The 15,073-nt window shown below is 38.0% G+C and overlaps 1 protein-coding gene across 12 annotated transcripts in view; it reads left to right on the top strand.

Moving 5' to 3' along the window:
* Positions 1-14,688, top strand: part of USH2A (usherin) — a 391,259-nt gene extending 376,571 nt beyond the window's left edge. For 8 of the 12 annotated variants that reach the window (XM_085577109.1, XM_085577108.1, XM_085577107.1 and 5 more), the window contains 7 exons: positions 440-657; positions 2,623-2,799; positions 3,753-3,836; positions 5,265-5,509; positions 7,129-7,200; positions 7,685-7,915; positions 14,070-14,688. In XM_085577109.1, the coding sequence (XP_085433235.1) occupies positions 440-657; positions 2,623-2,799; positions 3,753-3,836; positions 5,265-5,509; positions 7,129-7,200; positions 7,685-7,915; positions 14,070-14,159 (1,117 nt within the window). In that variant the 3' untranslated portion in view covers positions 14,160-14,688. Of the gene's footprint in view, positions 1-439; positions 658-2,622; positions 2,800-3,752; positions 3,967-5,264; positions 5,510-6,413; positions 6,835-7,128; positions 7,201-7,684; positions 7,916-14,069 lie in introns of those variants that run through there. The other 4 variants (XM_085577110.1, XM_085577112.1, XM_085577113.1 and 1 more) reach the window with 4 other exon arrangements.
* The last annotated feature ends 385 nt before the right edge of the window (positions 14,689-15,073 follow it).

Below are 15,073 nucleotides of genomic sequence, written 5' to 3'. Positions count from 1 at the left end.
GCCCTGTAGCTTGAACACCTTCTGGGAAGTGTTTACATTCAGTTATTGCTTTTCTCCTGAGCAGGATACTGGGGAGGATAAAGGTGGAAAGGATGAACTGTTGTGAGTGGAGATGATTGTCTGACAGCTGTGGTTGTGTAGTGGAATAGTTGTGAGTTCAACATGCAGTGATGAGAGAGCTGCAATCTGGAGTTACTTAGGCAAAAATCCTGACTTGCAGAGGAGAGCAGCAAGGTAACAGGCATCAACAGTGAGTGTGACTTACTTACCACAACAATTGCCCAGTTATCTGACAATTAGGACCAAAATCTCCAAGAGAAAAACTGGGATCAGGTCTGTTCTCCAGTAGCCAGACAAACAGCAGTTAGGACAAAATGTGGGATTGGCTTTTATGTTATGTAGGACTCTTCATTCATCAAAATCTCAACTTTGTTCTCAGCTACGAGCTGCACGTGTACATGGCATGTCCTCTGAACCTACAGCCAGCAGTGAAGGCTTGCAGTCCTGGCCCAACTGAGGTGAAGTACACAGGGAAAGGACAGAGTGCCAACGTGTCCAACCTGGAGCCTTACACAACTTACAACCTGCGAGTTGTGTCCTACAATTCTGTTGGCAGTAGCGCTTCCGAATGGATCGGATTCACTACGGAAAAGGAGCGTGAGTATAAGAAATGGTTCACTGACCAGTGATGCCTGTCTCTGAGAGCCAAATTACTTCCTCACCTCTGGGGGAGAGAACATCACCAGAAACCTCTTCTTCCCTGTCCCTGGTCACTGCATCTCTGCTGAACATTCATTGAAATTCTGCTCTGGGCTTAACTGCTCATTCCTTCAAAAATATTTCTTTGCTCATCATCTGATATCACATCCTCTATCTTGGGAGCCTGGGAACCTTTTATTTTACTGAAAATGGGCAGCAAAGCTGCAGAACATAAAATGTTCAAGTATTACCAGAAGGCTGATGTGAAGTAATAAATATACTGCCATAAATAATTCCTTGGAAAAGTGGAGATCTTGAAAGAGACCTGGTGATTGTTTTCAGGAACAATCTTATTGCCCTAATTTATGCCATACTTCTGCTAGGAGTCATAAAAATTTTCCTTGGATGCCATCTGAATGACTGGATGCTTGTGAACACTGAAGTAAGAATTTGTTGCTGTCCTACCACTGCAGGCAGTGCTTTAAGGCCATGTGATGGTATGCATGGAAATTAAACATGCAGGACCTGTGCCTACAGGCAGAATAGATTTTGCCATCAAAACTGAATTTGTAGTAGTCTAACATCAGCTTTTATTAAAAAGATCTATAGTGCTGTAGCCAGAGTCATTCCATAACAGATGAGATGGTCATTTCATCTCAGTCTGTCAGGTCAGGGCAAAGACGATGTTCAATTTTTATCTCATGTCAGGATTTCAGAATCACCTTTCTAAAAATCCCTTTTGCATCATTTGGTAGTTCTGCCAAGTAATTACTCAAAATCTGTAATATGATGCATCCTTAGCTGAAAATTTCAGGTGGAACAGGCACAGATTGTCTTTAATGTTACCACAGAAAAAAAAAAAATCCACACCAAAAACAAAGGAAAAAAAACTCACAAAAAGACAACCAACCAACCAAAAAACAAACAAATACACGAAAGAAAGATTCCTTATGTCCAAAGCTGTGTTTTATTAAATTGCAAATTGAAAGGCTGGAAATTATTATGAACTTTTAAATGGAGAAAATTCATAAGGAACTGGTGAGACACATAGAAAAGGATTTGAAAGCAATTTTTAATCCCCCACCCACTAGGTTTAAACTCCTCTTCTTTCAGTCTTGCTTTTCTTGCCTTGCTGACCTCTTCACACCAGGTTTCCAGAGTCCCTTTGACTGCCTCATTCCTTGAGTCTCTCTGACTGCTTCCTCTTGCCTCGAAGGCTTGCTTTAGTGACAGTGGGCAATTAGCAGCAAAGTGCAGCTGGACAAGCAGCTTTCTTATGAACAAAACAGCAAGTACGGGGCAGATGGCTTAATGGCAGCACCACAAGAAAGGACCACCTCAAACTTAAATTAAGTTTTTTGTCAGCAAGCTGTTTAGCCCAACTGATGAACTCTTCCTCCCTGAAGTGAGTTCTGGGTTTCTTTTCTGTCTGCCTGCCATCTGTTCTCACTTTTCTGAAACCCCATGTTTGCATGTATGTGCATGTGTTTTAAGATATCTCAGCAATTTCTTGGGGCTTGCAAAAGAACCATCTTCTTAGCAGCTCCCACAGCCCAGCCTGCTGCAGTTAGACCTGCACAATCTCCTGTGTCTCCCTGTCCTCTGCCTTAAGCTAGAACTTATTTTATAGAGTTTTAGTGTCAGTACCACACGCACAAAAGCAAAGGGAGGGAGTTCAATATTTGTTTTCAGTATATATCTCTGCTTTCTCAGTGCAGAGGCTGGCATGTTACAGCAACTTTTTCTTTTCTGTTTTTTTTACACACAGATATGAGAGAGATGGGGAGTGTGTGTGGCGGAGAGCTTGTATCCTGGAGAATCTCTTTCTCTTCGCTGTATAACTCAGTCACCAAATCAATTCTAGCCTATTGGCTAGAAATTCACAGGATTCACAGAACTGAACTCTTTTTCCTTGTTCTGCAGCACCTCGGTACATGGCTCCATTCTCCGTGGCCAGCAATTTATCTGTGATCCACATAGACTGGAGCCGCACCTTTGTGCTGAACGGGCGCCTGAAGGAGTACGCGCTGACGGAGAGCGGGCGGCGCATCTACAGCGGCTTCGACACCGAGCTCTACTTGCCAAGGACATCTGACAAAAGTCAGTTTCCTACAGCTTCCTGTAGCTGTAGGAGCATCTGCTGAGCAAAATTAATAGTATTGTATGCTGAACTTTTAAAAAAAAATTCTCCATTGCAATCCAAAGCTAAGACCAAAGGAGCATACAGGCACACCAAAATAGCTAAGCAAATCCTTGGAAAAAACATCCATAGAGCTAATCTTTCTCTTAAACATTATACCAGACTGGGTGAGGCTGTTTTTATTCACAGTGAGGGTCAGTCTTTCCCAAATCCTGGAGCTGTGTTGCAATTCCATCCTTCAGGGCTACAGTCAGGGAAATATATAGAAACCTTCAGTTTCAGGAAAGACTGGAGCTTGACTTTTCATTTGAATCAAATTAGGTCAGTAGCTCTGAGCTCTTAGCTCAGAACCAGCTATGTTTTGAAATACAGTTTCATTTTATTAATCTGCAGTCTTTAAAATAGAAGTATCAACAGGGGGATGAAAAGGAAAAGGAAAAGCAGCAAGAAAAATGTTTTCTGTTTTTATGACATTAGGATTTTGTATGTCAAAGAATTTTGTAATTTATTTTTTGTCATAGAGATTGCTACAGTGGTGCTAATACTTTCTTTACTTGTTTTTATTCAAATGTTCTTAATATGTTTGTTTTAGCCACGAATTAAGTATGAGGGACTTAGGGCAAAGTGATTAAAAAATTGAAAGTTGCCAGTTACATTAGAAGATGAAGAATTGAATAGTGAAAGAGGAACATCATAGTGATGATTGCTTATGATCTGCTATGGTTCATAGTTTAGAATTTCAATACCAATGTTTAAAGAATTGTGAAGATGTGGTGTGGGACTCAGGTGAGTTATGATGGGTTATGTGCTATTCCTTGGTTTTTTAGACCCATCTGTTTGCTGGTAAATAATGCAGCACCTAAAGCATTTTTGTTTCTGCTGCTGACAGTATTCTCTAATTTTTTTTGCGCAGCCTTTTTGTTTCAAGTGACCTGCATCACTGATGAAGGGAGTGCCATGACACCAGTCATCAAGTACAACGCTGGAGAGGGAGTTGGTAAATGCATGATGAAATTACCTAGCACCAGTTAATTTCATGTGTTTGTGCTTGAAATTTGGTATTAGTGCATGCCAGGCAGGAGACATCTCACTGCAAGAGCTTCCTTAGTGCCTTGTTTATGAGGCAGGTAGGTAATGTGCTTTTTTTTGCCTTGTATGGATTTCTGTTCTTTACATCATAGAATTATTGAGTCCTTTAGGTTGGAAGGGACCTTTAAGATCATTGAGTCCAACCATCATAGAATCATAAAATGGTTGGGTTGGAACAGACTTTAAAGATCATCTACTGCCATGCAGGACAACTTCCATTAGACCAGGTTACTCAAAGCCCCATTCTGCCTGGCCTTGGACACTTCTAGGGGTTGGATAATTCTCATGATTAGCTTCAGATCCTCTCCTCAGATGTGTAGTATTTTTTTTTTTTTTAAATCTAAGTGTATTGCTCCAAAATGTTGTGCTTTTTCTGCTAAGTTTTTTTGTTTGAATTGTTTTTAACTGAATTAATTAACTGGTTTAATTAAGTTTTTTTTTGTGTAGCATCTTGTTCAGCCTTTTAAAATAGATCTGCCTTATATTTGCAATTAGTCTTTACTCTGCATTTCCCTTATATCCCTTTTCATTCTTTCATTCCATTATCCTGAAGAATTTCAGTCAAGGCTGCCTTAAAGGCATTATAAAATGTTTCCATTTGCTCTACACCCACCACCTTCCACACTCTGCCCCTTTGTTCTTTTAATTACTGCTTTTACCCAGAGTCTATTGAACACTTCAATGGTACCGTAGGCAACTTGCAGAGGAGACTTGCAAGCAAAGGTGTTGAAAATTCCTTGGCCATGAGTTTGGTTATACCTGTAGGAATCCAAATAACCGGGAAATACTGCCACTGAGATTTCTTACACTTTTGTTGTGTATAAGCAAAGCCAACCAAGTGACTGGTTTGTTTTCTAGCAGGTGGGGGAAAGCATGTTGCTTGCTTTTGTACTAATGTATTAAAGCCTCCCTCCCTCTCTTTTGTTAGCTGCACAGGCCTGTAACTGCACAGTTGTTCTGGAGAGAATGTCCTCTGTCTGTACCAGTCTGAAATTACTGTATAATTTCCACTCTTCAAGGTTACTTGGAGAACCCTTTTTTGCTCACATTCCACCACCGCCACCTCCTTTTGGAAGAGCTGCTGATGCAGTGGTGATTTCCAGCCTAAGCAGCAATGCCAGAGCTTTAAGCAGGGTCTCTTGAGGGTAGTAAGTTTTTTATTGCAGCCTGCTAGCATATTGAACCATTATACCACCTTGAAGATAAGTGCAAATAAGCACATGACGACAAAATTACTTAAATTTCTGCCTAATTTATTAGCGAGGAAAGGGATGGCATATTGTTAAATGCTTCTTGAAATAATTGTCCCTTTCTCCCCTAATCCCTCTTTTTACAGGTCTGATCTTGACAACACCTGGAGAGAAGGACAAAGCAGAGTCCAAACGTGCAAAATTCTACAACGAGTTGTGGTTTGCAGTGCTGATGGTAGTTCTAGGTTTGATCCTCTTGGCTATTCTTCTCTCCTTAATTCTTCAGAGGAAGGTCCACAAGCAACCCTATGCACGAGACAGGCCTCCTTTAGTTCCACTCCAGAAAAGAACATCGCCAATGAGTGTGTACTCATCAGGTGAAACCCATCCGGTATGTTTGGAAAAATGCAAGCAGTGTATAATCTGTGATACCTGCCCTGTCAAACACACACACAGACTTTTTCTTTCACCTTCCAACATTTTGTTGCACACTTGGTTACCAAATGGAGGCTGTTTAGTGTAGGGAAAGGACTGTCTGGTCCCATATGAGCCATATCTGTGTGGGCACACAGAGCAAGGTTACAAGAGCTTAGTCCAAACAGAGCCCTGGGACACCTGATCTGCAGGCCCTGAAATGCTTCTGATGCCTAAGAAAAATTTTGGATCTGGAAATTTTGGAGTCACAGAAAATGCAAAGCCATTGCTGTCACTTCATGTTAGCTGACATCTGCAATAGAGCTGAGAAGTCTTTGGCATGCTGCGAGAAGGTAGATGATAAAATGTGCTTTTCAGAGGAACCTTTCATCTGTTCCCAGCTGCCTGCTGTGGAATGGCTAACCAGGATCAATCTGACAGTCTTTGTCAGGTATCCAGCAGATACGCCTGCAAAGAACAAGACTTAGGGAGAAGCTTTATTTCTTGCCAGTATCCATCTACCACCCAGCTGGACTGGTCTAGGACAAGCTGCATGCCAGGAAGGTTTGGAGTAGAGTGAGAGTAATCAGGGAAAAAGCTAGGGAACTTCACAAAATGCACGTGTGTTCTTGTGCACATGCACCCACAGTGGGACCATCAGAACGGTGGGAGGAGGGCTGCTGGGAAGTGATAACGAGGAAGGCTTTTTATCCTGAGAAGTTATAACTCTGAAAAAGAACGCATAAAAAAACATGTTCCATCATGTAGCGGAGCTGTAGTGCTATCCTACCCCATGAAAAAGCAAAACTGAAGGAATATGGTAGTTGTTGTGGAATTGAGAATGGGAGCAGCCATGCCTTCCATTTTCATGCTTCTTCCAGGCACAGGCTGTAAGATGATTCTTCTTGTCACTTCTCAGCTTCTTTTTCCTGTGAGCACCATCAAGCAGCATAGTGACTCCTGCATCCTTCACGCATTCTGTTCCTTCTTGTCTCGGTGCCAAGACACTGCATCTGTGCCTCAACCAAGAAGCTCTTGGAAACAATGGGATTTCCAGTGTGCCCCTTCTCCTGGCAAAGGCTAAGAGCATAAGAAACTTTTTTTTTGCTCTCATGGTTTTGATTCCTTTTCCTCTACAGTCTGTCATCTTTTTTTATTCCTCTTGACTTTAAAATGTCTTTGCTGTTTTCATGCCTGCACAATTCCTTTTCATGTTTCTGGTCTTCCTTTTATTTTCTCTTTTTTTTAAATTTTTTTTCTTTTTCTTCTTCCAGCAGCTCATGGACTTAATAGAAAGGAAGATTTTTAATGCAGCAGTTGAAGGACTTAGAAGTTAGGACAGAGCTACTATAGAGTGGCAAAATTGCTTGTTTTACAAGTCTTAGTGAGCTTGTGGCAAGCAATGCTGGCTGCTCACATAGTACTTGACCACTTAAAAATTAAATAGTGCCTGGTCTTTGCCAGTTCCCCACTCCTCCACGTCCTGCTGCACTGCTCTCCCTCACAGAGCTGCAGCTAATTCAAACCCTGTGTCAGGTACACCTACACTGCAGCATGCCCTGTCCTAATGGTTTTCCTCCCTCTCTTTAATCTCAGTTTGAAACTATTGCTGACACGTCCGATTCATCAAGCAGCGTCACTCTCAAAAGATACACGATGCACTTTGAGGTAGAGTCCTCAGCTTGCAGGCTGGCCAGACGTGTGGTGTGTCAGATGACAAAAGCATGCACAAAGGAATCTGACACTGCATGTTTCTCCTGATGGGTGATGATTTTTCCCTGGTCATGAAAAGGTCTGCAAACATCCTCTTGCTGTGCAAGTCTAGGCTATCATTCTGGTAATCAAAAATCTTTGGACTTCTGCTTGTTGGTATTTAAAAAAAAAAAAAAATAGGGAGAAGAAGAAAAGAAAAAAATGGAGAAAATTATGGTTTAGTGTTGTTGAGTTTTTTGTTTGTTTGTTTTTAATATGATTGTCCTACAGTGGGAAAAGATCTGGGGGTTTGTTTCTTCTGTTTATAATTGCATGATTTTGAGGCATGGTTTTTTTGCGCTCCCTTCCACTCCTGCTTTTTTTTTGTTCAGCTAAATTATTTAAAACCACGCCCTTTATTTTTTTTTTATTTATTTATTACTTTGTGTCTACCTCACAGGGACTGGCAGATACGAAAATCCCAGGGGCTGGTTCTCCCACGAGCAACCACAGTTTCCGTATGGCCGCCGGGGGGAGGAGGCCGAGTCAGGGCCAGCTGAGCCGCACGTATTCCCCCGCCTCCCTCCATCGCAGTGTCAGCCAGCTGCTCAACCTCTACGACAAGAAGACTTTTGATGAATCACCTTGGGATGCCATCCTTCACAACCATCGCACTACTGGCCGCGGCTTGGTAAGGGCTCCTGCTCCCCTGGGATGCTGCTGTGCGTCACCTGCTCGAGATTGGGCTGTTCTGTTGGAATCATGAAAAAAGTCTAAATGGCACGACTTCCTGGAGATACAGCCAAAAGGCCTAGAAGGACATGGTCATAGATTAGATCCTCAAAATTCTTCAAGTCTACTTCAACTCTCTTCTAGAGTTGCAGGTGATCACACACTGCTCTTACAGGATGCAAGGGATCCATGTGCATCTCTTTATGGTTTCCATTGAACTATTAACTCCATGGTTACCAAGGAAATGCACCTTGAAGAATTCCCTTCTGTTTGGTGGGGTTTTTTTTCCATGCAATTCAGCAAATGTACATGTCTGAGGTGGGATGTCTTGGCATCCTTCACACATTTAGAGCCAGAGGCAGGAGCTTGTGTCCTAGTGACTCCTGTTCTGTTAACTGGCACTCAGGTGCTGATGAGATCTGCTCCCTGTCCTCTGCTCAGTCACAATACAGAGATTATGTGACTGCTTAGATCTCCTGGCATTAATTATGTGACAAATTAATTCAAACTCTGTCCACATGGGACTAGAATAAGGTTAGGGGGGCAGGCAAAGTATTTCTCTTTTAATATAGGACAAAACTAGACAGTGTCCTCAACAGGGATCTGAACACACAGATACAAGACATGATTTCCAAGCCAAGGACAGTTATGACCTCCCTTCATCCTTGTCAGCAGGAAACAGGCTTTTTAACTTCCAACATTCCCTGACCAAATGCATGAGAAGAGCTTCAGTGGTCAGTGAGACATGAGTTTGCTTCCTAAAAAAGATGAAAATTAAGGCTCCTAAAAAGAACCCAGAATGAGGGTGAAGGACCTATGAGGTAGTAACAAAATTAGATGGTTAGTGAGTGGATCTTGTCCAAAAGGCAAATGAACTGGAGGATAGTCTGGCACATAAATCTAAATAGCTTCCTCAGACTTTCACCTTCAGTACACCAAACAGCTGGAAGAGCTGGAACACACAGGCTTACCACACTATAGAGGTGTTGGTTCCATCACTGTTGAACCCATTTAGACCCCAACAGCAGGACCAAGGAGGCCGACAAGGCTTAAGAAGGTAGTGCCAACTCTAGGCAACACCCCTCTAGGTACAGGTTAACCTTCAGCCTGCACTCTGCAGCTCAGGGACTTCCCAATTCAGTGGTGTCAGTCTTGCCATTTCCTCAGAGCTATCAAATCCTTGTGATTTCACGCCCTGGGGACTAACAGCTCCCCCAGGGTGCACCTCTCTGATCTCATTAGCCAAAAGAGCAGCTTCCTGCTGCTCAGAGGATGCTCTTGCTCTAGCCACTTATCTGGGGCTGACACCATGCCCCAGTTTAGGTTGCAACACCCCCCATATGCATGTTAGAATAAATTTTAAAATACTCCAGTGAGTTTCAGGAGTGGCAGAAGCCAGAAAACAGAAATTTTCATTTTCTATTGGCAGCAGACACCCTCACGGCATGAGCTCAGCCGCTTTATGAAATCGGCAGCTCTCCTGTGCATCAACCCCACGTTAGACATGGGCACAAAACAAATACAAAAAATGTATTTGTTTTTGTTTAGGGTAAATTCAAGAGAAAATTCTTAAAGGGATTTTTTTAGAAAGTAGATTTAAGTTTGGGGTTTTTTTTTAAATTAGTTTGAGAAAAGATTGTTTTGGAGAAAAGTGGAAACCATTTATTATTAGTATAAAAATGTAATAGTATTGTAAGTATTTATTAGTATAAAAATGAATAATATTAACTAATACAATTTCTTGTTGCTTTAAAAGAGATGATAAATTTAGAAAGCTTTTTGCAGGTTTTAGTTTGGTTTTTTTAGTTTTTTATTAGATTTTTTTAGTGTTGGAAATGTGATTTAGGTTTGGTTTTGTGGGTTATAGGTGTGAGTTGGTGGTTTTTTGGGTTTAGTTTAGAGTAGGATTAAATAGTTTTAAGAAAAAGTTATAGTTAAGGGAATTTTTTTGTTACAGTTAGTTAAAAATTATTTAAAAGTAAAGGAGATTGTTGTTTGTGTTGTAGATAATATAGCTTAGGAGTTGGAATGTAGAGGAGTGAATAGAGTATTTGAAAATAAATTGTGTGGGGTTTGGTTTTTTTTTGTTGTTTTTAGAATTAGTTTTAAAGGAGTAAAATTTATTTTTGGGTTAAATAGATGAATGGGGATATAATTTAGTATTGAAAGTTATTTTAGGATATTTTATTTTTTTTTTGTATTGTTAGTAATTAAAATTAATATATATTTAAATTTTATAAATATACACATTATATATAGTATATAGTTATACATAGATAATGGCAGTAGTATTTAGTAAATGGCAATTTATATAAAATTTTTATTTAATAATTAGATTTTTTTTGGGATATATAGTGTGTTGTTTTATTTTTTTAGTATTATTTATTTTGTGTAATTTGGTTTTTGAGTAAAGATAATTTTATGAATGAGTTTGTATTTGAAGAAGAATTTATTTAATTTTTTAAAATAAATTTTTGATATGTATTGGGATTTTTTTGTTTGTTGTATGTAGGGGTTTAGATTGGATAGGGTTTGTTTTATTGGTGGAATTTTGGTTGTTAATTAATTAGGTGGTTTTCATTAGATCTTGTTTTTAATTTTTGAAAAAAAAAATAATGTTTTTAAGGTGGTTTTTAATAGTTTATTGTATTTTTTTATTTTCTTTGTAGTTGGTGTATGGTAGGGGATATGGTATATTTATTTGATGTTACGTTTTTTAGTTTAGTTGTTGATAAGATTGTTTTTGAAATGAGAGTTTTTTTAATTTTTAGGGGTATTATGTTTTTAAAGGAGTTGTTTTCTAAAGTTTAGGATTGTGTTATGGGTTGTGAGAGGCATAGGGTTGGGTTTTAGTTATTCTGTGGTGGTTTTTATTATTGTGAGAACATAGTGTTTATTTTGGTGTGTTTGGTGTATTGTGATGTAGTTAATTTGTTAGGTTTTTATATTTATATTTGGATTATTGTTTATATTATAGGGGTTTTAACTATTTGGTTTGTTTGATGGTAGTATATGTTTTAGGATTATAGATAATTTGAGAAACTTTTTTATTGTTAAAAACTGTATTTATTTATAGGTGGTGGGTTTTTTATGAATTAGGTATTATGGGTTTATTGAGTTAGGAATAATTTTTTTCATTGTTAATTTATTTTTAATAATATTATAATTATATTTTATTAATTATGTATTTATTATGTAATTAATTAGAATATATTTTGATATTTTAGTTTTTGTAGTTTGATATATTTGTTTGTTGTCTTGGTATTTTTTATTAGTTTGATTTTTGGGGACATAGGTATTTATATGGTGGATTTTTATAGTTATTTTTATTTAGGTGGTGATTTTTTTTTAGTAGTTTAAGTCGGAGTTTTTTAGTGTTGCTAATTAAGGGTTTTTTAGTTATTTTTATAGAGTATTGGTTATTATTTATGAATTAGTGTAGAGGTAGAGTTTTGGGGGTTTTTTTTGTAATATTTAGGCTTAGTTGAATGGTTTTGAGTTTAGTAGGTTGGTTTGATTTGTGGGTTTTTTGGTAGTTTTTGTAATTTTTTGTGTAGGGTTTTATGTGGTTGTTTTTTATTTTTGTTTAATTTTTATAATGTGATAAGTATTATTAGTAAAAACACTGTAATGGGATTTTTTTGTTGGCGGTTGGCTGTATGACAGAGTTTTTTTTAGTTTGTGTTATTTGATTTTGGGGTTTTTTGTTTATGAGATTAAAGTTTTTATCTTTAGGATAATTTGTAATTATTTTTACAAGTTTAGAGTGACTTCATTTTTTAATATGGGTGTGTTGTGTGGTGAGTGTAATTTAATTGTTTTATGTGATATTGGTGGTATGGTGGGTAGAGGGAATTTTTGTTTTGAATATTTATTTTATTATTGGCAGTTGGGGTGTTAGGAGTTGTATTTTGATGTTGATTATTTTAGAGGTGCTTGGTTTTTTTAATAGGTTATTTTTTTTTGGTGAGTAGTTGGTTTTAGATTTTTTGTAATTTTGGTTTTTAAATTTTAGTGGTTGATTTTGAGTTCTATTAGGTATTTTTTGTTAAAGTTTTTAGGATAGATTATGGATTTTGGTTGTAAAGTAGAGCCTATCTTTTATATTTGGTTTTGATTTGATTGGGTTAAGGGTTATTGTGTAAGTGATTTTTTTATTTGATTTGGGTAAAGGTTTGTTGTTTAGGATTTTATTTGAAAGTAGGATTTTTGAGTGTGATTAGTTAGAGAGCGCTGATAATTTGGTTGTATTTAGGAGTATGTATTTTTTTAAAGTTTCTAGTGTTTAGGAAGGTTGGTGTGTTTCGTTAGTTCGTGGAGATATTGTGGTTTTGTTGATAATATTGGTCGGAATTTGATGTTTATTTTGTCCTTTTATTTTTAGGAAATGGATTTTTTTTTGGGTTTTTTAATTTTCAGGGTTTTTTGATGGTGAAAGTGTTTTTTAAGAGAATTTGGATGACTTTTAAATTTTTTTGGTGGTTTTTTATATAATGATGTTATTGATGTATTGTAGATGTTTTGGAGTTTTTTTACTGTAGTTTGGATGAGCTTATGGTAGGTCACGGGATTGTGTTTTATTTTTGAGGTAGTTGGTTTTAGGTGTATTGTATATTTTTTAATTGTAAAAATTGTGTGTTAGGGAGAAAATTGGAGTTATTTTTGGATAAGAGAATTAGTTCAGGGGATTAGAAAGATATTAAAATGTTTCATAAGTTTAGGCATTAGAAATATATGAAGGTTATTGTTTTGAGAGATATAATGAATTTAAGTAATATGGTTATTGATTGTTTTATTATAGAGTAAGTATAATTAAAGTGTAATTAGTATAGGGTTTTTTTATTATAGATTGGGTGTTAAAAAATGCATTGGCGACGTTAATAGTGGTATATTACTTTGTTGTTTGGGATCTTAGTTTGTATTGGAGTTTTAATATGTTTGGTATGGTAGTGCTAAGTGATGAAGTTACTTTATTTAAGGTTTGATAGTGTATAGTTAATTTTTTTTTAGATCTCTCTCTAGGTTAAATGGGGTTGTTGAAGGGTGAGTGGATTTTATAATTTTTTGGGGTTTTTTTTTTGGCTTTTTAGTTTATGGATTATTTTGTGGATAGGGATTATGGCATTTTGAGTTATTTTGTATTGGTGGCAGTGTACTGTCGAGGTGACAACTGGTATTTGTTATTTTATGTTTAGTTTTATTGTAGATGGGTTTTTTGGTAATTTAGGTATTTAATTGCTTAATGCTCTTTGTTTTTTATAGCTGCTATCCCAAATGCTTGAGTTTTTTTGGTTTTTGAAATACTTACTTTGGAGGACGTCTATGCCTAAAATGCACGGGGCTTCTGGACTAGTTACAATAGGATGTTTCTTTTATTAATTTTTAGTTATGGTCCTATCCGTACATTGCTTTACATTGCCCTGAACCCAAAACTCTGCTCCTGTGTTGCTCAGCTACTCTCTTGCAAAAAAACCACCTGCAATACTTTTGAGACAATTCTTTCTCTTTATTGCACACAGTAGATTAGGAATGGTGGTTTCAAAGTTTGGTTCACCCCTTTGTCCAGCCTGCAAATCAATACAGTGAATAGCTGCAGTGGTCCAGGACACAAATCTGCAGTAACACTGCTAGTGCCCTCTTTATGCTATGGAAATGGTTTATTTCTCTCCTGCTTTCAACGTTTTCCTAATACAGGAGTGCAAGTGGAAGCTCAGACATTCCCTTGGAAGCTTGAAGAACAAAATTTTACCTAAATCATGTGTGAGGTGGTTTTTACACAAAACAAAAATGTAAACATGTATTTTTTTCTTTTCATGGCTCCAAGTTCGCCAGTACACTGTAACAAGCACTTTATTATTGACCATTTAGAGTAATTGAAGGGATTGACTGTATTTTTTTTAATTTGTTGCTTATTGTGAAAATCTAATTGTCTTGGATTTGGGTGCTTGAATGCTTTAGGTTCTTATCCTGGGAGGAAAGGGAAGACATTAGAAATGCACTTATTTCTCTATTGTAGAACCATTTTTAGTGGATAGGAGGAAAGAGAAATGAAGGAATCACTTTTAGTCTGGTACAGCTTTGGCTGATACATCTCTTTTTTCCCTTCCTTACAGTATGTAGATGAAGAAGATCTTGTCAATGTCATCAAAGGCTTCAGCACTGTCACCAAAGAGCACACCACATTCACTGACACCCACCTCTGAAGAACAAAACCAGCTTTTCTAGAAAATGGAAGTGGGTAACTTGCCAAAAGCAGCCTGCATGGCCATTGCAGGCAGGGATAGGGCTGCTGTTTCCCCACCCCTTGCCCTGGAGTTAATAGATAAAATAGGTTTTTGGGAGGGGATTGGTGGGGGGTAAGTTGGCCTTTTTTTCAACATCCCTTTCACTGTATAGTAAAAACTGTGTGCTAGCACTGACACCTCAGAAAGGTAAAATAATAGTTTGACAATCCCTCAGTCATACAGTAGTAAAAGACTGTGAAGGTAGAGGCTCCTATCTTTGTCTCTCATCCAGCTTTCCCAGCTGAGGGGGGTTGTAGAGGCAGGGGAGGGAGGGAGAGGGCAGAATGTTTGGTAAGGAAAAGTCTTTTTACATGTCCAAAAAACAGCATGTGGCTAAAAGGGGCCCGCATGGCTGGATGTCCATGTTTTCTCCTGGCCTGACAGAGCTCCACCACAAAATTGTTTTCATGCACAGGTGAATAAACAGCACTGAAGGAATTCTTATGAAGTTGTTGTAGCCTTTGTGTTCTCTCACTCCCTCTCCCTCTTGGCTCAAGTTAAAAAACCCAACAAAACATGTCATTAATAAATGCTGAACTCCAAGCATGCTTTTTCACTTGCTGTCACATCCTTCCTTTCTGCTTATGTATTACTAATCCACAGGCAATAAAACTTGTTCACCATCCACAGCAAACTAGGTGCAAACTGCAAGCAGCCAGTGTGACACAGGTATGAAATACCATGTCAAGGCACTTGTAATTGAGAATTATTACACCATGACAGTAAACCTACTCCCATATTCATCTCTGTCCTTTTTCCAGAGAAAGTGACAAGGAAGCCCTCAAGAGACTGCCAGTTTTGTGTATTCTGCCAAGCATATTTTTATGCATTCT

Source organism: Lonchura striata, chromosome 3 (assembly GCF_050655825.1).
Source record: "Lonchura striata isolate lonStrDom1 chromosome 3, ASM5065582v1, whole genome shotgun sequence".
NCBI classification, from domain to species: Eukaryota; Metazoa; Chordata; class Aves; order Passeriformes; family Estrildidae; genus Lonchura; species Lonchura striata.
Note: the sequence above shows the minus strand (reverse complement) of the source record. Positions and strands in the feature narration are given on the sequence as shown.